The sequence below is a fragment of the Equus asinus genome, chromosome 14 (genome assembly GCF_041296235.1).
Source record: "Equus asinus isolate D_3611 breed Donkey chromosome 14, EquAss-T2T_v2, whole genome shotgun sequence".
NCBI classification, from domain to species: Eukaryota; Metazoa; Chordata; class Mammalia; order Perissodactyla; family Equidae; genus Equus; species Equus asinus.
Window position 1 is genome coordinate 39262275 of NC_091803.1, and position 27252 is coordinate 39289526.

The window sequence follows — 27252 nt, forward strand, 5'->3', positions numbered from 1 at the left end:
TTTGTTGTAGCAGTACTCAGCTTCCCAGTACCGCATACAGTGTGAGTTTTCTAGGTTCACCATAACAAATTACCACCAACAAAATGGCTTATAACAAGAGAAGTTTATTTTTGCACATTTCTGAGGCTAGAAGTCTGATATCAAGGTGTTGGCAGGGTGATACTCGCTCTGAAGGCTCTAAGAAGGAATTCTCCCTTGCCTCTTCCGGCTTCTTGTGGTTGCTGACGATCCTTGGCTTGTGACAGCGTAACTCCCATCTCTGCCTCCATCTTCAAATGGCCTTCTTCCCTCTGTATCTGCTCTGTGTCTCTGTCTCAAAATATCCCTGTTATAAAGACACAAATTAGTAGATCAGGGCCTACCCTAATCCAATATGACTTCATCTTAACTCAATTATCTCTGCAAGACCCCATTTCAAATAAGGTTACTATAGTCATAGGGACTAGGGGTTAAGACTTGAGCATATTATCTGGGGGGACACAATTCAACCCACCACGATGATGATGAGTGGGAGAAGAAGGAGAATAAGAGAAAGAAGATGATAAAGAAGATAAGACAAAAAATGATTGAGCACTTATTAAGCGCCATGTAGTATGCTAAGCGTGCTTTGCCTGAATTACTTCGTACAGTCCCTTAGAAGCCCCATAATAAAAGTACCATACTCTTATTATCCTTATTTTTCGACCAAACAAATGTGGGCTCTGAGAGGTTAAAACTGTTGCCCAAGATAGAATGAGTTTGAGATTCACCCCCGTTTTGATGGGACCCTGAGCCTATGCTCCTAACCACAATGCTATCTTGCTTCTTACAATACTACACTCCACCCTTGAGGATTTCAAAGTCTGGTGAAAGCATCTTCTTCTTAAATTTTACGTTCAGAAAATGATAAACCAATTTTTGCCCAAAGTGGGACATGTACCGCTGGTAGTAGACGTGTTGATTTTAGGTGATACGCAGAATCAGGCCACATAGGGGAGACGGTATTCCCTTAAAAAACAAACAAACAAACAAACAAAACACCTTTTTATTTTGAAATAATTGTGGGCTCACAGGAAGTCGCTGCAAAAGCTCTTTATCCAGCTTCCCCCAATGGTGGCATCTTACGTAACTGCAGCGAGTTATCAGAATCAAGAAATTGACATTGGTACGATATTGTCATCTAGGCTACAAACCCTATTCTGACTTCACCAGTTTTCACTTGTATGTACATGTGTGTAGCTCTATGCAATTTTATCCCGTGCATAGCTTCGTGTAACCACCACCACGATCCTGATTCAGAACAGATCACCACAAAGGCACCCTCTTATGGGCATTCCCTTTTCAATTCACTTCATGACTTCAGGGAGAACGTCTCCACCTGCAGTCACTATTTCTTTAACACCTAACGCTTTCCTCTCTCCCTCTTGATCAGAGACATCACAGATCCCAGCCTTAGAGTCTTCAGCAGACAAAACTGTCAAACAAGCATTGTTATTATTTTATTTTCCCCTCTAATTTTACATGTCTATTTGTGGCAGGACGTACTGGCTTCCCGGGACCATGAGGAGTGACATAACATTGTTTTCTTTTAAACAAAGATATTTAAGTAACAAAAGTGAGTTACAGTAAAGAGAGCGAGGAAGTAAATAGTAATACAGGTGGCATGCAGACAGGGCAAAGAAAGTGAGAGAAGATGGTAGGCGTGTGCTTAAAGTTTGCAGAACATTGGGCTAAGAAAACTTTGAACCTAACTCAGATGCAGAGGTGTTTTATGACATCCAACAGGAAGAAGAAAACTCAGGCGTTGTCCCTGGAAATGCATAGCAGGCCCATTAAAACTGGAAATTAAAGGAGTGTGTTTTTTATTCTGGCATTTCAAGGCCTTTTTGTGAAAGGAGATTTCAATTTGGCTGGTCACTCACACGAGTGAGTCATCCAGCCAAGCTTTGTATTCTTCGTGTCATTAAATATTGCTGCCGCAGGGGTGGGTGGCACACGAGGGCTAGGACAAGGCAGCAGCTTTATTCGGAAAGTCTGGCAGTCCTCTGACAAAGGCTCCTGATCTGAAAGGAAGTGGTGTCACCAAAGGGCAGATCTGCAGTTTTCTTCAACGAGCTAGGAGGGAAATGGGGACGAAACTCATCGCATCTGTCCCCAGAAGAGCCAAACGTGCATTGAAGCCGGTGCTGCAGAGGTGAGGCTGAGAGGCAATCAACGCGAGGGGCTAATAGAGATGGTTCCGCTAAGTGTTTAGCTCATTATTTCAGCTTTCGTGTCTCTTATTGTTAGAGTAATTCACAGAATATATTACGGCGCTTTCAGATAAATGGTCTAAACCCACGCTAAGTGAATCAGAAAAATCAATTAATTTGTAAAACCGTACTGCTGGAAATAATGTTAGGTCTGTCCTTTTCTGGGCAGTGGATTTTTCAAGGTGATTTGGCTGGTGATCCTTGAAGTTGCAAGTTGTGTATCAAATAATAGAGTTGGTTTGTTTGCTTCCGTCATTCATTCCGTCAATATTTATTGAGCCCCCTACAATGTGTGAGACACAGTTCCAGGCACTAAAGATATAGGAATTGAATAATGCAAGTTCTTACCTTCTTAGAGCTTACATTTCTCGGAGGGGGGAGGCAGAGTAAACAGATGAACACATCAAGCCATGCCACATAGTGATATGTACTATGGAAACAAACACACGAAGATATGGCAGAAGAGGGCAGGGAAATGAAGGCCCCTCTGTGGGGAGGATAGTCTGAGTGATGACTCAGTAAGCACTTATTGAACACCTACTATGTGCTGGGCATTCTGTGGGTGGTGGGGGGAGGAGTAGAGGGAATAAAAAGATTTATTGGGCATCCACTTTCTGGGCAAGGTATAAATCATAAAAACAATGATTATAAAGGTTCAGATACAGCATTTTCCCCAATATCCCTCCAAGATGGGTGTTATTCCCATTTTACAGTGAAGATTTGGGGATTCAGAAAATTTTAATTACTCTTCGTAGCAGAAAAGTTCCAGCACTGAGAATCTAGCTCAGGTCTGTTTGGTTCTAAAGCTGTTTCACTCATACCATGTTCCCTTCTCTGTACAGACAGAATTGGAGAAGGGACCAATGAATTCAAGACTCTTGGTGCCACCATACATGCCCAGAAAGATCATCACCTGTCAAATATAGACTAAGACACAAGGTCCTCCTAACCTGATTTCATTTCACCAGTGAATCAGAAGGCATTTAGGGTCTTATGGGACTTGGGTCAGCATTCTGAACCTCAATTATTATTAATGATAGATACATGGAAGTATTGACAAACAAAAAGTGGTGAATATGCTTTTGAATAACAGAAATTTTGACTCATAAAAATAGAAAAAAGAAGTTGAGCACTTTGCAGATATCAACCCAGGCCTCTTTCCTGCATTCCAGATGCATCTATCCAACTGCCTACTGACATCTCCACGTGGATGTCCAGCAGGCATCGCAAACTCGACACGCCCCAAACCGAACTCCTTATCTTTTCCCAGTAGACTGCTTCTCCCACGGTTGTTCCCATCTCATGTCCTAACAGTGCCAGTAGCTCAGGACAAAATCTCAGAAGTATCCTTGCTTCTCTCAGCATCCAAGCTCTCAGAAAGTCCTGCTGACTTTATTCTCGACACACATTCAGAGTCCAACCACTTCTATCTATTTCCACCTTTCATGTGCTGTCCTGAGACATCATCGGCTCTCGCCTGGATTACTGCAATAGCCTCTAGACAGGATTCCAGGCTTCTCTCCTCCCCTCTGGTCAATTCTCAGCACAGTAGACAGAATGATCCGTTAAAAGTGTAAGTCGGATCATGTCACACCTCTGCTCCATATCTGGCAGTGGCTCCCCATTTCACTCAAAGTAAAACCAAATCTCTTTCAATGGCATAAAAGGACTTGATGTGATGTTTTCCCCACAGCTCTCCGACTGCCTCTCCCACTGTTCTCCTCTTGTCCACCTGCTCTTGGAACGTTGGTCTCCTCGCTGCTCCTTAATGTTCCAGGCACCCCTTCCACCTCCTGGGAGCCATTGCCCTAGTTTTTCTCTCTACCGGGACACTCTTCCCACCAGACATCTTCTTGGCTAACTTCTTCACCTCCTTCAGATCTTTACTGAAATTTTGCTTTCTCAATAAGAGCCATACCGACCACCTACGTAATAATGCAAACTGCCTTCTCTCTGCCCTGGCATGTTCGGTCCCTTTTGCCCTGTTCCACTTTGAGTTTTTTCCATAGCATAAATATCATCTTCTATCACACTATATCATCTACCTATTATATGTGTTGTCTGAATTCCCCTCCCAGGATGTAAGCTCCCTGAGGATAGATATCTTTGTTTTATTCATTCATGTATCCCAAGCACCCAAAGCATAATGCCTGGCACAAAGCAGACAAGCAATAAATATTTGTGGAACAAATGAACGAGACACCTCCCCTGCCCATCAACCTGACTGCGAGTTCCCCATATTTATTTGTTGAACTGAGAAAGCCTATAACAGTGCTGTATGAAGAGTGAAAGAATAGGATTTCATTCTTCCAGTTCATCTGCTCTGTTGATCACATGCATGCTAGGCATCCTGAACGTCACACCAACAACGCTGGGAGCTGGAAATAGAGTAAATCTGAGCAGTTAAAAATTCACAGCTTGTCTGGGGCATTCTGCAATGTGGGCAGCAGCTGGTTTGTCCCACAGGCAAACCCTCCAGGATAGGACAGCTGTAGCCCACATCATTTCAGAGGAGTTCTGATTTGGTTAGAAGACCTGACGACACATTGCCTTTTGCATCTTTTTTTTATTCCCTTTCCAGAGAGGAAGACTGAGCACTTTAGTGTCTAAGCTCCTGTTATAACAGGCTCTATCCACCACTGCATGCTGGAGTGAACAACATAACAGTGAGAGAGAGAACTGCTACCTACCGTGCAGGTAAGAGGGAATAGGATGAGATGCACAAGAAAACAGGTCTCTTTTGTGGATATCACAGTCTGTCCTTACGTTATCATTGAGGGGGAGGGAGGCAGGAAAGTCGGACAGATGCAGAGATGGGGTAGAAATGGTAGTGGGAACCTGAGGGGAGAAGATATGAACCATTGTCTTGGAGAGAAGGAAAGAAACTCACAAGGGAAGCCCCATCGGTGTACCCTGCTGGGCTCCAGGCCAATTCAGGTGTGAAGTCACGTATGTAAAGTGTCCATTGTAACAACTTTGTTTCAAAACAAAGAAATACATCAATGCCTAGAAAATAAAACTAAAGAAAATAAAGCAAAATGCTAGCTACTAAAAGAAATAGTCTGTCCACCAGTGTTAACTGAGCTTTTTCATGCCTGGCTTGATTTTTCCTGGTTCCTCAGATGGCCTTGAGGAGGAATAGTTGGTGATGGGCGATTCAGAGCCCCTTACTCCCTATGTGTCAAACAACCATTGATGCCAGGACAATCTATAGAAGAGAATCATGCCAACATGCCTTGACAGCCTTGAACATGCCCAAACTCAGATCCAATAATATCACTGTGGAGTCTCTATCTTGAAGAAATAATGCCTAACTACCCTAAAAGCTTCAAAAAAAATAGATGCTAACTATAAAACCATTGCATGGATAATAGCAAAAAATTGGAACTTGTTCCTGTGTCCAATCGTAGGAGAACAAAATAAACCAGGGTGCATCCGCCAGTGCACCTGTGACACACAGGGCTCAAAATATACATATATTGACATTTATTATAGCCTTGTTTTTCAGCAAGAGACAAACTGGGAATAACCTAAATATTCACAAACAGAAGTATGGTTAAATAAATTGTGGTACATCCATACAACACAATAATAGGCAACTGTTAGGAGTAGTGATGTCAACATATATGTACAAACATGGAAATATATCCATGTAAATAAACTCCATTGAGGTTAGGCTTTTCTTTTTCTGTTTTGTTCACTGATATAGCAGCAATACCTAGAAAAGTACTAAGACATAGTGAATGCTCAATATACAACTTTTAAATAATAAACATATTTCTTAGCAAAAGAAAAAGGCTATGAAAGAATATACGCCTTACAGTCAATTTGCGTATGTGAGTATGTGTATACGTGTTTGTACTTCCACGTATGTACACACCCATATATTACTTTACTAGTAAGGATAGGATAGGTTATATTGCTGTAACAGACAATCCCTAAATGAAACAATCTGTGTTATTTCTCCCTTACTCTACTTGTCAATCATGAGTTGTCTGGGAGCTCTGCTCTGCGTCACTTCTCTCTGGCTGATGAAGCAGCTACTAACTGGAACATTCATTGTCAATTGTCATGGCAGAGGGAGCAAAAGCCCTGAATGGTCTTATAGAGATAACTAAATACCCGCGACTCATTGGCCAGCACTAGTCACGTGGTCTAACCAAAACAGAAACCATCCAGCGAGTGCAACCCTCCTATTCACCTGAAAGATGGAGAACTAGAAATATTTGGCAAACAACATGAGTGACTGCTACAAACACCATACTGGAAGACACCCATGGAATTGTTAAAAATAGTTACAAATGAGGAAGACTTTGGGGAGCAAGGGGTTAATTTTTAATTTTTATTTTGTATACTTCCATATCTTTGGACACTTTGTAATTAATTTATTCTATAGTGAAATATTTTTAGAAGTGGGTATAAATTTTTAAAATATACATTAATATAATGAAATATTCTGCAGTCCTAGAAAAGTTTAGGAATTATTTTTATAACATGGAGACATTTTCATGCTATGATGTTAAGTGGAAAAGGTAAGATAAAGCATCTTTATATAGTATCATTTCAATTATCTGAAGAAATGCTTAGAGAAAGAACACCAGGAGGAAATATGCCAAAATATTATTAGTACTTTATTTAGGTATATTTGAGTAAGGAGATTATGCCTGTTTTCTTCTTCTCCTTTTCCTTAATATTTCTTTAGACTCTGAAAATTTTCCACAATGATTAAATGTTGCTATTATAAAAAGAAAAAATATAAACTAAAAAAAAGGCTTATCTCCAGGGGAAATGATGGCCTAATATGTCAACTTTAACTCTTAAAACATAAGTGGACAAGTATGCCCATAACCATAACTTTTCAGGAAAAAAAGTCAGTAATAAGTGGACATTTTTCTTTCTCAGAAATTGAGTTTTATAAAGCCTCCCTTAAGTTTTATAAAACTCCTGGAAATAGGGATGGGTTTATAGCCCAAATAGTTCCTCTCTTTTAATATAAAATGGGGAAAAAAACTGGCTTTTATAAGGACTACTTTCCACTGTTGTTCTAAAGTAAGATTTCTACAAAACTTCAAATAACAACCCAAAAAATAAGTTTTCCATTTTGCCAAAATAGATTGCTGTTTTCAACTGGTCTTGATGAAAATACTCCGAAAGAATGTTTGTACCGTACTTCTTTCATACATGGAGTTGTAGCTCGGTTTCACATAATGTTGAATCAGAGAATTTTAAAGCTGGAAGGGCTCTGAGAAATACCACATAGATTGAAACGGAAGCTCAAAGAGACCGGAGATAATATCAGCTGGCGTTTATCAGGCACTAGGTCTTTGTGAACCACCCACACAATAGGATTTAATGCTCCTGGAACTATTAGGATTTGAGGCCAGATAATTCTTTGCTGGGGGCACCATCCTGTGCATTATAGGATGTTCAGCAGCATCCCCGGACTCTACCCACTGGATGCCAGGAGCATCTCCCCTCAGTTATGACAACCAAGATGTCTCCGGATATTGCCAAATATCTGTTTGATGATGTTTGAGAACTACCGCCATGTGACCTTTTAAAAATCCCCTCATGACAAAGGAGACATTATGACGCCCGTTTTACAGAGGCGGAAGGACCTCGCTTCTAGTCACAGAGCCAATAAGTGACAGAACCAAGACTCGAATCTGGCTCTCCATGCCTCGACGTGATAGGAATGTGAACTACCAAGGAGTAAACACTTATGCATAATGTCAGGCATCGTGCTAAGCTTAGACTTTACTTGCATACCCGCATGGCATCCTCATATCAACCCTACGAAGGGGAATCGCTCATTATTCCTGTTTTTCGCAGGAGCAAAGTGAGGCTTAGCAACGGTATATAACTTGGTCAAGGTCACATAGCTAGAAAGCTGCAAGGCTGAACCAGAATCTGGCTCTGTTTGACTTCACAATTCACACTCTTCACCTGCAGCCTGAGGCTTGATGATACCGCACTGGTTGCCAAGGGAAGCTGGGAGAGCTGAGGCCATATGATTTGCTCATACAATTAAAGGGAAGGCCTGCTGTAATTGAACTCATTGGACATTCATTCATTCATTCTTTCATTCACTGCAGATACCCAAACACTGGGGTGGCAGTATAGCATAGACTAAAGAGCACAGTCTCGAATCTTGTTCTGCTAATTACTAGATGTATGACCTTGGGCAGGTTGCTTAACTTCTCTGAGCCTCAAGCCTCCTTTCCCTCATCTGTAAAATTGGGATGAGTACCTATTTTTAGGATTATTATGAAGAGAGAATGACACCATGCAAGGGAAACGCAGAATATAGTCTAAAATGCGCTACGTGATCGATAAAGTTTTTTAATAAATGTGATTATTGCTGTTGTTACCTTCCAAAAGGAATTGAGCTGGCTAGGTTCTGAATGCATGCAGAGTTGAATAACATGAAAACAGCCAAAGAAAAATCATCATGCAAGGAAAATACAATTGGAATGCCAAAGCAATCCCGGAGCTGTCTAACATGCTAGCTTTTACCTGCTGTTCCGTAAGTTAGCTTTTGAAAAAAAAAAATCACATCAACCCATGTTCATCATTAAAATTTTTAAAAAAGATTTTGACGTTGTGTTGGCAAATGCAATGAGATATTCTTACAACGCAACTGTACTCAAAAGAAATTAAAATACATCTCCAATTTTCAAGATTTCTTATCATTTTGCCTGTTTCCACTTTGAGGATTTGGGGGCGAAAAAGAAAACAACTTCTGTTGCTAGGAACATTTCAATAAATGAAGATATTTCTCTGCCCACAAAGATGCCCTCATGAACCAGTTCCCCTGTTCTCCCCCAAAACCAAATTACACACAGATGTATGGCTAAGTCTGAAGACGTTTATTAAGGCAAGTCATTTCAATTCTGAATCCAGTTACAGATTCAAGACACCAAATGTGAGGGAAAAAAGATTGGATGAATAATATAAATTCTTCCTCCCAGGAAAGCTTTGCTTTATCTGGTTTGAATCTAATCATCTGCCCACTTTGTATTTATGCATACGCAAATTGGGCGGATATTCTAAAAATCATGAGAAGGCTAGATCTAATATCTAGGGGTCATGATTTAGCCTTGGACGTCTTGTGGTCATTAGTCAACTTTCTAAAGTTGCCTCTAAATAAAATCCATGGAACTAGTTAATTCACGCCCTGTGGATGGAGCTTTCAGCTTCCCACTTGGGAGACTAAATTTAAAAGGATAATACCTTTGGAAAAATACTAGAGTCCGTATTAGAATAACCAGATCAATCTTGCTGAGATGTAATCAGGTTAATCTGGCTGGGAAGGCAGCAGAGCATCGTGGTTAACTATGGGGAGCTGTAGAGTTTGAAAGGACTGACTTCAAGTCCTAGCTCTGCTTTTAATTGCTGTGGCAGGCAATTAAAAGATTCCCGTGTCTAATGAATCTCCTGCAATAAATCCCCTCTGTTGTAGACACTTGGAGAGCCCTGTTTCCTGGTTGGACCCTGACTGACACAATGATGTTGGAAAGAAGAGGAGAACCAGTGGCACAAAACAATGTCCTCCGACAATTCTCACCTCCTGGTACTTGTGTACCCGCCTCCCTTTGAGTGGGGGCTGGCCTGGCAACTTGCTTCTAACTAACAGAATATGGCAAAAGTGACAGGATGCCTTCTGTGATGAGGCTACGAAAGATGGGATTTCTGTCTTGCTAGAAGATTCTCTTGCTGGCTTTGATGGAGTAAACGTCCATGTCGCGAGCTGCCCCGTTGGAAAGGGCCTGTGCCAAGGAACTGAGGGCAGCCTCCAGCCAACAGCTAGCAGGGAACTGAGACCCTCAGGCCAACGAGCCTGGAGGAACTGAATCCTGCCAACAATCAACCATGTAAGTGAGCTTGGAAGTGGATCATTTCCCAGTCAAGTCTTCAGATGAGACTCCAGCCGTGGCTGACATCTTGATTGCAGCCTGTGAGAGCTCATGAGCAGAGGTCCTGGCTAAGCTATGCCTGAACCCCTGGCCCACAGAAAGTATAAAAGAATACATATTTATTGTTTTAAGCTGCTAAGTATGTGATAATTGGTTATATAGATATAGATAACTAACACCCAAGGGGCTATACCACCTTGGGTGAGCCACTGAACCTCAAGGAGCCCGAGTTCCTCATCTGTAAAATGGGATGCCAATACCCACTTCTGCCAGGCAATGCCTGCCTCTAGGCTCTGGTAACACCACCTCCTCCCTCTGTCCCCAGCCTAGGCGTGGGAGTGGTTTCCTGCTGTTGCTAATCTCTTGTTGCCTCACAGATGACTTCTCCGCATTTCCCTCCCATGTCTAATGAATCTCCTGCAATAAATCCCCTCTGTTGTAGACACTTGGAGAGCCCTGTTTCCTGGTTGGACCCTGACTGACACAATGATGTTAGAAAGAAGAGGAGAACCAGTGGCACAAAACAAGTCACATAAATACTCAGATGACACAAAGATATTTTGAGATGGGATAATATCATTCATTGTCAATCAAAAAGGGGAGAAAAAGCTAGAGCCCTCAGAAATTACCCAAGGATCAGTCAGAAAGTCAATGTAAGGTCAATGACTGGTGACCCAAAAGCTTCCATCATGGGTTGTCTTTCTCAGCTCTGTTACTCTACACGCATGATGTGCACCAGTTACTTCCCTGTTTTCTTTCACCCTCAACTCTTGATGGTTTATGTTCTGTCCTTAAGGACTGCTCTTTCTTGAAAATGAATGATTTGTTCGAGTGGTTCTAGATTTCTAGGAATTGATGGGAAACACCTTACTCTATAGAACTTTGGAGAAGTTATTTAAACTTGCAGAACCTCAATTCCCTCATTTGTAAAATGGGAAAATTATAGTACCAACTTGTTCGGTTGCTGTGAGGATGAAATGAGCACTTGTAGATGTTGAATCAGTCAGTTATTGCATTGTACCTATGCTCCCTGGAACCTATCTGACATCTACTCCTTCTATAGAATTCTTTTGTCTCCATCCCCAGGCACTATCTCCATCCATCTAAACTCTCCTTTTCCATCTCCTTTATTGACTTTCATCTTTCTCCTTGACCATCCTTAACCATGGATGAATATCCTTTGCCCTTGATTCTTTCTTTTATTTTTATTTTTTGCTGAGGAAGATTAGTCCTGAGCTAACATCTGTGCCCATCTTCCTCTGCTTTGTATGTGGGTCACCACCACAGCATGGCTGATGAGTGGTACAGGTCTGTGCCCAGGATCTAAACCTGTGAACCCAGGCCACTGAAACAGAGTGTACTAAACTTGACCACTACACCACAGGGCTGGCCCCTGCCCTTGATTGTTTACTCTTCTTTTTCTACATTTATACCCATGATGAAGCTCAAGGGTTTAACCATCACCTCTACTCATGTAATTCCAAAATCTATACCCCTAATTCTGACTTCTCACTGGACTTGTATTTCTAGCTGAATACGGAGGTAAAACACAGACTAACTGAACTGAAAGCGACTTTGGAGAATATCTAATCCAGGAGTCTCAAACTCAACTGCCTAGAGGGGACCAGGAAGGTAACTTGAATGTGTGAAGCAGGCTGGGTATAGATGACAAATGGCAAGTGGTATTTGGCCCCAGTGTCAGGAAGACAATAGGGCATGGTGGAGGCTATGGGAAAACTGGGAAACATGTCCATGTCCAGTCTAAAGGACACAGCTGACACTTGGCTTTAGCCAACTGCTGGAAGCAGAAATCTGGGGCTTTGTGTGAAATCTCCCAATTGTGAAATATGGGTAGCTAATTGAAATGTAAAACCATTTGTCTAACAAACAAACCACATCTGCCACCAGTTTGCCTACTCTGGTCTAATGCAGTGCCCTCAGTTTTTAAAAGATCAAGTGACTGGGGCCCAGAAGGGTTATGTGATGGATGCATTGCTAACATCTGGCACAGCCATAGCCAGAATCCAGGTTTCCTTACTCCGAATTCCGCTTGTTCGAAAACTAACTCATTATCCTTTTCTTCTTCCCCAAACTGGCTCTCCCTGTTTCTAAGAGCAGACTCAATTTTCCTGCTATTTTCTCAGGCTAGAAACCCAAGCCTTTGATTCCTGTCTTAGAGTCCCCATGTTCATTCTGGCACCAGGTCCTCTCTTTCGTAGCATCTCTCTCTTTCATTTTTTCTTTTCCATTCTGACTGCCAGAACCTTACACCTAGCCAGGTCAGGTTTCAATTGCTCTCTTCATGTGCAGTTCCTTCCAACCAGAACCTTGGTCTGTCTGTCTTAAAATGACTCCTCTGCCTGGCATTCAATGTCCTTCTTAATCTGTCCCCAGCTAACAAGTCTTTTTCCCACCTACAGATGTATTTCCTCTCTTGTCTCTTCACATAGTTTGTTACCCACACTTACCTGTAGGGGGAGCTCAAAATCCTCCTCTCGTTCCTCCAGTTGCCTTTGTTTACCAAAGATAATTGGCCCACATCATGGGACGAAGCTTTAGCACAAAATCAGAAGTTCTGATTCCTTCTCTTGAAGGCATCCTGGCCAGCTTCATCTATTATTAATACAAATAATAATGACAGTCATGACAGGTACCATAGCTGAGAGCTGACCATGAACAAGTCAAGGTGTTTTTCCTGCAATGCTTGACTTAATTCTCCCGAAAACTCTATGGAGTATTCTGCTTTGAAGACGAGGACACTGGCTCAGAGAGGCAGGGGACTTGCCTGAGGTCACAGGGCCAGGAAGCGGTGGAGCTGAGATGCTACCCAGGTCTGTCTCTCCAGAGCCCAAGTTCTCAATCCTCACGCGATGCTTTCCTGCAGCCCTGGTGTAAATTCTCGTGGCGGGACCCGTGTCTGACTTCTTTGCAGCCTTCAAACTGCCTCGGTTTTCTCATCTGTCAAATGGCAATGATACAAATCTGTACTGGTGTCCAGGGCTGGCACAACAAAGTACCGTGAACTCAGTGGCTTAAAACAGCAGAAATAGATCCTCTGTCAGCTCTGGAGGCCGGAAGTCCGAAATCAAGGTTTCAGCAGGGCCCTCCCCCTTAGAAGGCGCTGGGGAAGAACCCTTCCTCGCTGCTCTCCCAGCTTCCGGTGGGTGCTGGCCATCCTTAGTGTTCCTTGGCTTGTAGCTGTATCACTCTAATGTCTGCCTCTGTCACCACGTGGCCTTCTTCTCTGCCTATCTCTGTCCTCTCCTCTTCTTATGGGGTCACCAGTCATTGGATTTAGGGCCCACCCTAATCTAGCGTGACCACATACTAACTTGATTACGTCAGCAAAGACCCTATTTCCAAATAAAGTCACGCTCACAGGTCCCGGTGGACATAAATTTTGGGAGGACAGTATTCAACCCAGTGTACAACCTTTCAGGATTGTGGTGAAACTGAATGGGACCCCGTACTGAAAGGCACATCTCTCAGTGCCCAGTGACTCGGCAAATGTTACCGCACGTCTCTCATCACACCTGCAGCCAGAGGCTGTAATGTTCACTTGCTGATGCCCCGACGCAGGTCCTTGGCCTCATCGTAGAGTCTAGACAGGCAGTTCTGCACCCGAGCTGCAAGTCAGAATCACCTGGGGCATTTTTAAGACCAATGCTCAGGTCTCACCCAAGACTTATCCAATTGTAAACTCCTGGGTGAAGTCTGGGAATGGGAATGCTTGCAAAGCTCCCCGGGTGATTGATTGCAATGTGCAGCCAGGGTTGAGAACCACTCATTGAGATTAATGTGGTCAGAGTCCCAAGACAGAAAAGCCAGTATCGTGCAGTTGGAGTGCCTCTGGAAACAGCCCTTATTTCCAGAAGATTAGCTCAATAGAAAACCGGGCTTGTGCTTTGGGAAGATAGAAACCAGTGAGACTTGTCACATTCAGAGTTGTGTGTAGTCCTTCCGTCTTGTGGGAAACACAGCGTTGTTATGATGTTAGCAAACACAGGGTTGGCTTTCCATCAAACAGCGTCCAGCAGGGCAAGGAGAGAAAAACAAAACAAAAGCAGAGGAAGGACCACATGTGTCTACAGTGTTTTCCAATGAAATCAATGGCTTTCAATTTGGTCCTGAGCCCCCCGTGGCAGAAATATCATGCAGAGAGGGCCAGGAACCAACTGCCACTACTGTGCATGGACACGATGAACGAAAGAAGAGCACGATGCAAGAGGCAGGCTTCAAGGATGTAGAGATTTGTGGTTGTCGTCATTAACTGCGAACAGATCCAGTGCCGATGCACATGGAGAAACTGAATGGAATTTGAAATCTTCCCTCAGGACTCTCAACACTAGTAAGTTTAATTGAGAAGCAAATTCAATTCAATTCAACACATATTCAGTGAGGGCTTCCTATATGTCAGGTCCTATGGATGCCTGGCATATTCCAGTGGATATATTAGATATAAGCCTTGGCGAGCTTATACCTCTGGAAGAAGCTTAAATTGTACACTCAATGCACAATTGAATTGGGAAGATTGAAGCTTTTTTTCTTTTTTTTTTCAGAAGGTTAGCCTTGAGCTAACATCTGCCGCCAATCCTCCTCTTTTTTTTTTTGCTGAGGAAGACTGGCCCTGAGCTAACATCCATGCCCATCTTCCTCTACTTTATATGTGGGACGCCTACCACAGCATGGCTTGCCAAGCGGTGCCATGTCCGCACTCGGGATCCGAACTGGCGAACCCCAGGCTGCTGAAGCGGAATGTGCACACCTAACTGCTGCACCACCGGGCCAGCCCCAGGATTGAAGCTTTAAGGAGAATCTTTATCCTTGTTGAGAAAGGGAGAAAAGGATTTTTCAGAACCCAAAGTGAGTAACTGCAACATATTTAAATGCTTTGGGAGGCTGAGCTCACTCAATGAAGATTGGGGCTGGCCCAGTGGGGTAGTGGTTAAGTTTTCGTGTTCCGCTTTGGAGGCCCCAGGTTCGCAGGTTTGGATCCCAGGTGCGGCCCTAGCACCACTCTTCAAGCCATGCTGTGGCAGCATCCTGCATAAAACAGAGGAAGATTGGCAACAGATGTTAGCTCAGGGCCAATCTTCCTTGCAAAAAAGAAAGAAAGAAAAAGAAAACGAAGATTGGAAAGTAAGAATGAGCCCCTCCAATCATGCCAGAAGGTTTTTTACAAGGGGTGTTCAGCAATGTAGGGGAGATAGGAAAGAAAATAAATGGGGGAACAGAAGCCTAAGTGAGGAAATTAAATTCAAGTTTCGAGATGAAAAAGAATTGGCGTAATTAGTATTATCTGGTTCCAAGGCCAAGAACTTTATTATGGTAGTTAGGGGTACTTTGGCTGTTTGGCTCTGCCTGCCAATCACGCGCCACTGGGCAGAAGAACAGAAGTCACAGACGGGTCATCAGCTACCTGCTGCTGATTGAGTTTCTAAAGCAGTCCAGTAGAAATTTCCACAACGATGGCAATGTTCCACATCTGTGCTGTCCAATATGGTAGCCACCAGCCGGATAAAATATGCACGTCCAGTTAAACTTGAATATTAGATAAACAACAATGGTTTTTTCGTATAAGTATGTTAGGATATACTTTATCTGAAATGCAAATTTAACTGTGTGTCCTGTATTTTTTTTCTCCCTGACTCTGGTCCCCCGAGCCACACGTGGCTATTGAGCGCTTGAAAGGCGACTAGTGTGACTGAGAAACTGTCGTTTAAATTTTATTTCGTTTTGATTAATTGAAGTAGCACAGATGGCTAGTGGCAACTGTGCTGGTCAGCTTGATTGAACAAAATGGGGCTCGTGAACGGACGTCCCCCAGTGTGAGATTTCGTGGGGATGGTTTTGAACTCAAATTCTCCATTCCAGGTTTTGAATGTCAAGGAAGCCCTCCCTGCCTCAGTGTGCTGCCTCGCTGGGAGGTCTTAAGAGGCTTATCTGAAATAATGACAACCACAGTAGCAACAAGCAATTTATTGAGCAATTATTATGTGCCATGATACCCACTTTGAATATTCTATGTCACTGAGTCTTGCCACCAACTCTGGGTACGCATGGTTATCCCCACCCTATGGGTGAGGGAAACAAAGCTCAGAGAGGTTAAGTGACTTGTCTAAGGGCACAGAGCTAGCAATTGGAATAAGCGAGCTTAAATTCAGGTCGCGTGACTGACCAGGCTAGCCTCTAAATGATTATGTGCTATGCGCCCAAGTTTTCAAAGTCAAGACTTGAGAAATTCTTAAAGCCAAATGGTAGGCAACATGAAGACTGACATAGGTCTAAAGAGTCCCAAATAGGCGTGGAAACTGACCACGAGAGGCAGAAAGAGGGTGGAAAGAGGAATCCTGGCTTTGCCGCTTCGAGTAAACGGTGGGACGACTCCAGGCAAGTTACTTAGCTGCCTTGAGGCTCTATGATCTTGTTTGTAAAATGAGGTGAAACTTCATTGTGTTTTGGGCGTAAAAGGAGAGAATGTGCATGAAATGCCTTGGCAGAGACTCATAAAGAATAATTATGTATGCTAATATACATAATAGTTATACTTTATTTCTTATAATGAAAGCAAAATTTGTAAGCCATACAACTCACCTAAGAGAGTGGCAGTGGTGTCTGAGAAGTCTCAAGGACATGCTTTAACTTTCGTGTTGGAGGACACAGGTGTACCTGGAACATTCCAGAAATTTCTCTAACATCTTGAAAAGGGAGAAAAAAATTGTGAAAGTCTTGTTAATACCAAGCCTGTGACAATAGCAGCAAAGTCATTAAGTTTTTTCAAAAAACACTCATTTGGGGGGTCTGAAGTACGCATGGCATTTTGACCTGGTCAAAGCTATTTATTTTCAGTTTTTAAAAAATGATCAGGGGGCCGGCCCGGTGGTTCAGCAATTAAGTGCACACGTTCTGATTCTCAGTGGTCCAGGGTTTGCCGGTTCAGATCCCGGGTGCGGACATGGCACCACTTGTCAAGCCATGCTGTGGTAGGTGTCCCACATATAAAGTAGAGGAAGATGGGCACGGATGTTAGCTCAGGGTCAGTCTTCCCCAGCAAAAAGAGGAGGATTGGCAGTAGATGTTAGCTCAGAGCTAATCTTCCTCCAAAAGAAAAAACAAAGATCAAATGTGTAAAACTGATATCCTCAGGGACTTGACTTACCTCGACCACATCCCATCCCCTAGTCCACATTCCTGAGTCCCACCTAAAGAGGTTCAGGGCAGGACTGGCTCAGGGGAGGGGCAGCTGGTGTTCATATTGCTTAGGAATTAACTTGTGCTTCCACATTTCCATATACCAAAAAGGTGCTGCGGCAGGATACCATTCTGCATTCCAGAGTAACATACCAATTCGAATTATGAGCTCAACCTTGGGACTCTAACACTTCCAAGGAAGACCTCTGATAGCCTGTATTAGTCAGGGTTCTCCAAAGGAACAGCTACAATAGGATGTGTAGACATCTAGAAGGAGATTTATTTTAAGGAACTGGCTCATGCAATTAGGAAGGCTGACCAGTCCAAAATCTGCCAAGTGGACCAGCAAGCTGGAGACCCAGGAAGAGCCAATGCTGCAGTTCAAATCCAAAGGACACCTGCTGGCTGAATTCCCTCTTGCTTGGGGGAGGTCATCTTTGCGTCTATCAGACCTTCAACTGATTGGACGAGGCCCACCCACATTATGGACTTTCGTGAAAGTCCACTGATTTAAATGTAAATCTCATCCAAAAAAAACATCCTCGCCGAAACATCCAGAGTGTTTGACCAAGTATCTGGGTGCCGGGGGCCAGCCAAGTTGACGCATAAAATTAACCATCACTCAGTCTAACTAGGAAGGACTATGCCCATTGAAGTCAAGTCCAAGCACTTTCTCTAAATGAGGCCTCAGGTGCTTGGGCCAAGTCTACTGGCTCCAATCTGTAAACCAACCTGGCTCTTAATCCGAACACCCTTTGTCGTCTGGTGTCACAAAGCTGGGCAGACGGGAAACGAGGGAAGAGGTAGAGAAACGGGAGGACTTGCTGGAGGCAGACGCCAGAAACAGCGAGAAGGGCCGGCTCCCAGCCTGCCGGTGAGGAGGAGGCAGAGATCCCTAAGGAGCAGCCGGAACTCTAAACGCTCCGCTGCCCAGGGCCTGTGAGCGTCAGCACAAATTGTTCTGCGTGCGTGGGGGGCGAGGCCATAATACCGCCCAGGGCGGCGACCGATGTTCTTAAAAATACACCCACATCGCTAAATAAGAGCATGTTTGGATTAGTTGTTGCAAGGGGTAAGATGGAAGAAAAAGGGCTTTTTTTTAATTATTATTATTGAGTTCATAATAGTTTACATTGATGTGAGATTTCGGTTGTACGTTATTTCTTATCTGTCACCACATAGGTGCTCCTCTTCAGCCCCTGTGCACCTCCCCCCAACCCGACCCCCTTCTCCTGGTAACCACTGAACTGTTTTCTTTGTCCATGTGTTTGTTTATATTCCACATATGAGTGAAATCATCTGGTGTTTGTCTTTCTCAGACTGGCTTATTTCGTTTAGCATAATTCCCTCCAGGTCCTTCCATGTTATTGCAAATGGGATGAATTTGTCTCTTTTTCTGGCTGAGTAGTATTCCATTGTGTATATATACCACATCTTTGTTATCCAATCAGCAGTCGAAGGGTACTTGGGTTGCTTCCATGTCTTGGCTATTGTGAATAGTGCTGAGATAAAGGGCTTTTTTAAAGGAGGGGGAGGGGGCATGATAATCACTAGTCGAGATGCTCTCCCCCCCATCCCTCGCTTGTGCATGGGGAATGTAGAAGATTATCCGTTGGCTCTTTTTTTTTAATTAGCCATTCTCCTTTTCTCAGGGCAATGGTGTCCAGATCTTGTTTTAAGAGCACTATGCTCTCCATCCTCAGGTGTGTGGTTGGATGACACCGATACGACTCCTTCTCCAGGGGCAGCCCTATGGCTTAAGCCAGTCTAAACATGCCATTTACCCTTCTGACTTTGCTTCAGAGAGGAGCATGTATCCAAACTGGCATGGCGGTGAGGCAAGGGGATGTTTGCTGGGGCTTCTGAGAAATACAGACTTCCTCCTTCTCCCCACTAGGTGGGGTCTCATGAGGGTGTGGTCTGGAACTGTTGTAGCCATTCTGCTTCCATGAAGGGGGAGCCTGGAGCTTCTAAGTGATGAGAGGGAGTCCTCTCTGTGGAGACTGAAGATAAAGCCAAATACAAAAGGCAGAGAGGATGGGGGAGAGAAGTTGGCTTCTTTAACATCATATGGACAGCTGGATCAAACCTCACCTGAAGCTGCATTAGAGTTTTAATTTATATATGCCAATGGATTTCTTTTTTCTGATTAAACCAGTTTGAATTGACTTTTAGTTATTTGCTATGAAATGCCACCTGGCTGATATAATGGGTGACACCTGAACAGAATCTTGAACGAGGAATAGAATTTTGACTAGAAAAGAATAAGTTGATGGGTATCCCAACAACAACAATATTAACAATATCAACTACAGCAAAAATGTATCAAGCACTTAGTATGATCCAGAAACTCTGCCTGGAGCTTCATCTACTCCTTACAAAAACCAGACAAGGTTGGTGCTATGATTATCTCATTTTAGATAAAGAAGCTGAAGCTCAGAAAGATCAAGTGATGTCCCGAAGGTCACACAGCTGGGAAGTGGACTGAACAGCTAAGCCTGCTGCCCAGGAAGATGCTCTTCTTGTGCTGCTTGTCTGCCAAGCAGAGAGCTGAAAAGAAGAGTATGTAGGTTGAAAGAGCCCAGTCAGTGGAGAGAGGAACACTGACCTGCACAGTGATGAGGGGAGGATGGGGCAGGCAATGAGGCGAAGAAGTTGCTGGACCAGTGGTAGACGGGGTGTAGTCACAGCCATTACTATCACCCAGTAGCACCCGTGTAATTCTGAAGTTCCTATCATGGCCAATAGAGCTATGCCCAACCACTGCCCAGGTTCAAAATGGGGTTATCTTGCCAAAATAGTCATAATCCATTTATTTATTCATGCAACAGCCACTTGAGTCTATGCCTCAAACACTCTGCTTGGTGAGCAAGACAGTCAAGGTAGCTGCCCTCATGGACCTTCCGGTTGCATTGAGAAAGATAACAGGAAACAAACAGTTACACATGTAAACATAATTACCAGCAGCACAAAGGGCCGTGCTGGTCAAGAACAGAGGCCTGTAAACAGAATGAGGGAGACCCAGTTCAGACCTGAAGAGTATGAGCAAGTGTGAGGGGAAGGCTCCTCCAGGGAAGTGTGATTTCAACAGAGGCCTTGAGATTTATTTATTTATTTATTTTTGAGGAAGATTAGCCCTGAGCTAACATCTGCTGCCAATCTTCCCTTTTTTGCTGAGGACGACTGGTTCTGAGCTAACATTTGTGCCCATCCTCCTCTACTTTATATGTGAGACGCCTACCACAGCGTGGCTTGACAAGCGGTGCCACGTCCACACCCAGATCCGAACCAGCGAACCCCAGGCAGCTGAAGTAGAACCTGTGAACTTAACCGCTGTGCCACCGGGCCGGCCACTCAACAGGGGCCTTGATATTTAAATGAGCACAAACATTCTAAGCAGAAGGAACTGCACATACGAAGAGTGAAATGGATTTGCACATTTAAGGAACTGGAAAAAGACTGCGGCTGCAAAGTTAGTGGGTGAGAGGTCAGCGAGGCCTGGAACTTGCAGGGCCTTGAGGCCACCATCAGGACTTTGGATTCTCATTTACTGATTCCCTCCTCGAACATTTCCTGATAGCCCTCTGCTGGGATAGAATGATTAGTAACAATGCTAATAATAATGGCTAATATTCCTTGAGAACTTACCATTTGCAGTAAGAACTATTGGTTTAAGCACTTTGATGCACCAACTCTTTTTTTTAAAATTTTTTTAATGTTTCCTTTTTCTCCCAAAGGCTGCCCGGGTACATGGTTGTGTATTTTCAGTTGTGGGTCCTTCTAGTTGTGGCATGTGGGACGCCACCTCAGCGTGGCTTGACGAGCAGTGCCATGTCCACACCCAGGATTCGAACTGGCGAAACCCTGGGCCACCGAAGCAGAGTGCGAGAACTTAACCACTCGGCCAGGGGCCGGCCCCTGATGCACCAACTCATTTAAGCAACTCTATGACCTAGATACTGCTATTGTTCCCATTAAACAGATAGGAAACTGACACATGGAGAAATGAAGTCATTTTCAAGATCGTACCACCAGCAATTAGTAACAGGCAGTCTGACTCCAGAACTCCAAGGCACTTAGGTTCATAACCACTGTGATTTCCTGCCTCTTGCCTAAGATTAGAGGATAGCGATCCTGGTCATTTTAGCTACCCAAACAGGGTCCAGATGTAGGCAGCTAGTTAAAAAGAGAATTTCCCAAATTTGGCAGATCATAAGAACTCCTGGGGGAGTTAAAAACAGACCTGCAGATTTAGATTCAGTAGGTCCACCCTGAAATTTGTATTTTGAGCAAGCTAGACAAATGCCAGTTTAATAGTTCTGTGCAACAGCTTTTTGCTGGACAGATCCTAGATTGGGTGGGTTGCAGCTTCCCTATAGAAGTGTGTCACCTTGTGCAAACTGCTCCACCTCTTTGAGCATCAGTTTCCCCATCTGACAAACGTGGCTGATGACGGCACCATCTTCTAGGGCTGTGGTGTGGATTAAGTGAGCTGCGTACAAAACTTAGAGGGGTGTGTGATGCTTAGTGAGGGATAATGATAACAATGGAATGACGGTGATGATGGCTGGGAAGCTGCAAAGCCTGGGGATCAAGTGTCACAGATCACAGCTGTGGTTTAGAAGACTGTCCTGAGACAGGGTCTGGTCCTTTTGGCCTTAAGGTAGGGTTCCCAGCTAAAATCCAGGCCCCCAGTTAAAGTGGAATTTCAGATAACGAAAAAATAAATAAATAAATAAATTTTTTAGCATAAGTATATCCCATATATTGCATGGGCTATACTTATCTTAAACCATCAGACGTTGCCTATCTGAAATGCCGGTTTAACAGGGCATCCTGGACGCTCACTGGTAACCCTGGCAACCCCACTTTTAGGGGAGGGCTGCCCCAGCCCTGCACCCTCTGCGCGCGCACGTGGCCCCAGAGCGGGGCCTGCACTCGCCAGGCGTCCCAGTCGATCCCAGAGGGGCCGCTCCCGCGGCCGCCCCGGCCAGGCAGCACTAGCGGCGCCCCGAGCGGTCGACCCCACCCGCCCCACCCCGCCCCGAGCAGAGGGCGCCGCCCCGGGTGGGGTAGACCGGGCCGGACGGTTGGGCTGCGTGGACTCGCGCTCCTCCTTCCCACGCAGGGTGCCCTGGCGTGGCCAGACTCGCTCGCCATGGCGGCTGCGGAGGCGAGAAGTGTTTTCCACAGAGCCCGGGGCAGGACCCTGGACGCGTTTCTCGCAGGTACCGCCGGCCCCGCGCCCGGGGAGGGGATGACTTCAGGGCTGCGGAACCTTCCTCCCGCCTGGGGAACCTGGGCTGCGTGCGCGCGCCTCCCGCCGGACCCCTTCAGGGCCTGCACCCGGGGCTGGGGACCACGATAGCGGCCGTACCGCCCGCGCGCGGGGCTCCCTGGGGGCGCCGTGGAGCGGAGTGTCCCGCGGGGCATCCCGCCCTGGAGCCTCGCCGGCTGGACCCAACTTCCCTGAGAGGAGAGAGGAAGGCAGCACAGCCTGGTTCATGGCAGCGTGGGCCCTGCAGTTAGACTCGGCTGCCACGTCCCCTCCCCCTCCGCCTTGGACACGTGGCTCTGCAAGGCTTGGCCTCAGTTTCCCCATCTGTAAAACGGGCATCCCAGCAGTGAGGTGCTGATGGCTCTCGATGAGCGCGCGGTGCCTGTTAGGGCGGTTGTTTGTATTGTGGTCGTTCACCGCGATGTGTTATATACTCCATAATCACGGTTATTTACTACAATGAGTCATCCACCCTTTAGGACAAGAGAGGGAGGGCAGCCTGGAGGCAGGTGAGGGTTTAGCGCTTGGACTTTGGATTTAGATAATCGGCCTTGCTGTAAAAATGGGTTTGTTCATACTTACCTCATGGGGAAGCCTCAAGAGATTAAAAGGATTGCTGTAACCCAGCGTCCGGCCAAGGCCAGGTGCCGAGCGCGTGTTAGTCCTACAGCAGCGAGTCAAGAGGAAGTTTGTGCCTGGTTCTTTGACCCCGTCTGTGGCTCTCTGCTGCCTGGAGTCGAATTCCCTCCCAGGCTTTCACCAGCTTGGTCACCTCCGTGAGGTCGCCCCGGATGCCCTGCGGGATCTGGCCTGTGCTCACCTTTCTTGCTTCATGCTTGCCGTTCTTTCCCTTGCCCGGTTCTCCTGCCCCGGTGGTTTTCTGGAACTGCATTTGAGAGAGCCAGAGGCTTGCCCTCCCCAGGGCCTTGGCACTTCTCTGCTCCCGCAGCTGTTAGCCGTGCTGCTGGGTCTGGCTCTTTCCCGTCCTTCACACCTCACGTAAAGTTCAGTTCCCTCCTCGGACAGCTGCTCTCTCTGGCTGCCCTGTATCAAGTAGGTTTCTCCGGTCATTGTCTCTCCTAAAACCTCCTTCTTTTCCTTCTTTGCAGCTCTGAGTCAGTCGGGGAGTGGCAGGGTTCTGGAAGGGCATGTGGGGCCAGAAATAGAGCTAGCTATGGTGGATCTTGGAAAATGTGGTGCCATCCTCTGCATGTTTTTTTTTTTTTTGCCCAGCATGATATTTTTCGAGATTTATCCATATTGGTTTATGTAGTTGTAGTACACTCCTTTTCCCGCAGGGCCATGTTCTGTTCTATGAGTATACATTTTAGATATTCCGTTGCTGGATACGCTGAATGTCTTCCATTTGCCTCTCCAGTCCACTCTCTCCCTTCTGCTCTGTGCTCCAGGCGGTTGACCTGTACGGGTTACAGCCGGTGCCCTCTGGCTTGCCGTTGGATTCAGCCAATGGGCGGTCCCAACCGAAATCAGAGGGAGAAGCAAAAGTCAGGGTATTTATGCCCCCAGTTTACTCCCTGTTGGGTTGCCTTGGGCTGGCTGAATTCCTCCCTTGAAGGTCACTGCTTCTTCCAAGATGGCCTTTCTGCTGGGGCCAATCTTCCCAGATTTGGGTAATCACTTCCTCCTCCTTCCTTTCAGATCTAGAAGTGGCAACAGCTCTGCTCTTCTATCTTTGGGCTACTGAACTGGCCTTTATAGTTTCCGTACGCTCAACCCATCCCAAATAATCCCTTAAAGGGTTTTGATTAGTAATGAATTATTATAATTATTAAATTATCCTAAGTTGAGCATGTCAGTTATGTCCTGCTAGGATCCTGATGGATGCGGTGGACCTTTAGTTGTTTCTGTTTTTCATTCTTGTGATGTGTTCAGTGCTGTTATGAAGATTCTTGGACAAGTCGTCTTGTGGACACGTGGGAAAGTTTCTCTGGGGCCTACACCTGGGAGCGGAGTTCTGGGTTGTGGGGTGTCATCATGCCCAGCTTTACTAGATCTTGTCAGATCACCTTCCAAAGTGCTCGCACCAACATGTGCTTGCACCAACGTACGCTCCCACCAGAAGTGTACGAGAGTTCCCTGTTACTTTACGATCTCTCCTCTCTTCAGTTTGAGAAGTTATTTATTCCGTTCCTGTTGCATTCTCTAGTGTCTTGTGGAGACTAGAAAAAGGAGAGGGGAAGGCAAGCTACACACCCTCCGGGGCTCATAATCCAGGCACAGAACTATGGCCCAGAAAATAATTCTTGGCAACGGGTGGGCTCTGAAGGCGACTAGTGGGAGGAGCCTGGATTTTTAGCATTAGTCCTGGACAGTGACGGGGCCGTTAACTGAAATCAGGTAGCAGGGAGTAGGACAGATTGATGGGGCTAATTTGGGAAGTATTGGCTTTGAGGTACCTTCAGGAAGTCTGAGGAAGTAGAAGGACGCAGAGCACAGCCTGTGTTGGAGGGGTGGGTGCCATCCACAGAGAAGGGAGTAGATGGCATTGCTATAGGAATAACGGCATTGTTAAGAGGAAATGTGTGGAGTAGTGGACAGTGTGTGTAACCTTACGCTATGTCAACGTTTACGGGGAGGCACAAGGAAAAGACACACTGAAGGGCTCAGAGCAGGAAACAGCCAGAAATTTTGGAAGATAAAATCAGGAGCCAACCTTGGCACCATAGCTGGGGAGGGGGGCTGAAGGCAGGGTGGGACACAGGGCCAGAGGTCACAGAGGTCTGGGTGAATCTTAGCGCAGCAGAGGATGGCCCGTGATGGTTAGGTGACCTTCAGGAGCACAGTTTCAGTAGAGTTGTAGAGGGAAGCCTGGTGCGGGTGTTGAGCATGTGAAGTCAGCCAGGGTAGGGTTCTGTTTGGAGCCATTTGGTGCTGTGATAGTAGGATTTTCAGGGAGGAGCAATGCTGAAGGAAGGCTGAAGGGTTTGTACTAGTATGGATGATGAAAAGAACCACGGGAGCATCTGACATCCATCAGGAGTTTAGAGTGTGCCAGGCGTTGTACTCTGCATTGTATGTGGATTATCTCATGTGACCTTCAAAACAGTCCTATTGAGATAGATACAATTATCTTATTTTTACAGTGGGAATGAAAATCAAGCTCACACAGGCTAGGCAACTTGCCCACGGTCACTGATTGGTCTGAGATTTTTAGGGTTGACAATAAAAAAGGCAGGATAGTTGTTGGAGAGCGATACCCAAGGAGATGGGAAAAGTTGAGATTACGGGTTCTGGAGAGGGGCTGGCCGTGGGAGCAAATGTGCTCTTCCGCCATCTGGTCCTCCTTTTATCCATGTGTCTGCCCAACTGTTTGTCCTTCCATCTACCGGCCCACCCATCCACCAGTCTATCCATTGTGTGTCTGTCTCTTTGTCTGTCCATCCATCCATCACTTCATCTGTTTGCCAACTCATCAAATGTGCTGAGCGCTTGCCTTGTCCCAGGCATTGTGCTAGATGCCACAGTGTAGTGATGAGTGAAACCAGGTGTGAGCCTCCACCTCTGGCACATACTCCTTGGAGAGCCTGGCATTAACCTGGCAGTCACACAAACCAGTGTAAAGCACACTTACGGCATATGGCTGGGACGCAAGGAGTCGGGTGTCGTGAGAGCCTCTCTTTGGAGCATTTGACCTGATAAGAATTGAGGAGGGCTTCCCTGAGGGAGAGGTGTGTTGTCTGATTGTTGAAGGATGGGCTACGAAGGGAGGGAAGACCAGTGTGGACTGTGGGCAGAGCAAGTATGAAAATCTGTGGTGGGGGGGTTGGGAAAGGTAAGGATGGGGGATGTGGTGTGGGATGAGGCTGGAGAGTGGGAGCCGGGTAATTGAGGAGTTTTGTCTTTCCCTGATAGCATCCAAGGGTTGTAAGTTGCATATGTGAGAAAACAAGACGCATGATCAGATTTCCTTTTGGAAAAGAGCGGTCTGGCTGCAGCAGTGACAACAAAAGAATTTTTACTTAGGAGGAACGTGGGGTACAATCGGATTGGAAGCTGGAGCTCCAGAACTTGTCTTGAAGCAACATTTCCACTACACCATGTTGTTTACTTTGAATTTGTTTATTTGTAGCAGCTGGAGGTATATGTCGTGGTGGGGGGGGCTTCATTGGGGATTATGGGGGTGCTGAGGTGTCAAAGCTTCCCAGCCCATTAGAACTGCCACAGGGCTGCCAGGGGGACCAGAGAAAAAGAGAGTGATTCCGCTGGACGAGAATGGGCGGGATGGGGAGAGACTTAGAAGATAAAACAGTAGGACACCCACCGGGCTGAGACAGGAAGAGGGACGTTGACCCTGGACTTCTAGCTCCAACCAGATGTGGAAGTCGGCCCGTGATTGGCATCCTCTGTGGGCGAGCGGCCAGGGGGCCATGATCCGTGTGGGTCATTAGTGCAGGGCTTTTAGAGGCCCAGCCTTGGAGGGTTGAGCAAAGAACCCATAGTATTGTGGGGTCACTTCTTTAGGTGCTGGACCCCTGGTCTACCCTCAGGCTTCCTCTGTCTCTGTCACTGACTTTACACTGGGTCCTAGTTCCCTCTTAGTGTTGCAGGCGACTTTCAGACATACTCCTGGAGGATCCAGTGCCAGTCCAGGGAAGGAACTGGCTTTTCCCCTTCT

At 45.6% G+C, this 27252-nt stretch overlaps 1 protein-coding gene and 2 long non-coding RNA genes across 4 annotated transcripts in view; 2 read left to right on the top strand and 1 right to left on the bottom strand.

Annotated features, from left to right (window-relative positions):
• Positions 1-85: 85 nt before the first annotated feature.
• On the bottom strand, positions 86-26741 carry LOC123276764 (uncharacterized). The gene is made up of 3 exons (XR_011494297.1): positions 23437-26741; positions 16742-16845; positions 86-325 (listed from the first exon to the last, which is right to left on the bottom strand). It is a non-coding gene; the product is annotated as an uncharacterized lncRNA (long non-coding RNA).
• On the top strand, positions 337-12600 carry LOC123276765 (uncharacterized). Its single transcript, XR_011494299.1, has 3 exons — positions 337-2173; positions 4813-4928; positions 9694-12600. It is a non-coding gene; the product is annotated as an uncharacterized lncRNA (long non-coding RNA).
• The window catches only part of CPPED1 (calcineurin like phosphoesterase domain containing 1), a 102480-nt gene continuing 97494 nt past the window's right edge, over positions 22267-27252 (top strand). The window contains exon 1 of one of the 2 annotated variants that reach the window (XM_014865188.3): positions 22267-22566. In XM_014865188.3, the coding sequence (XP_014720674.1) occupies positions 22497-22566 (70 nt within the window). In that variant the 5' untranslated portion in view covers positions 22267-22496. Of the gene's footprint in view, positions 22567-22712; positions 22968-27252 lie in introns of those variants that run through there. The other variant, XM_044746737.2, reaches the window with a different exon arrangement.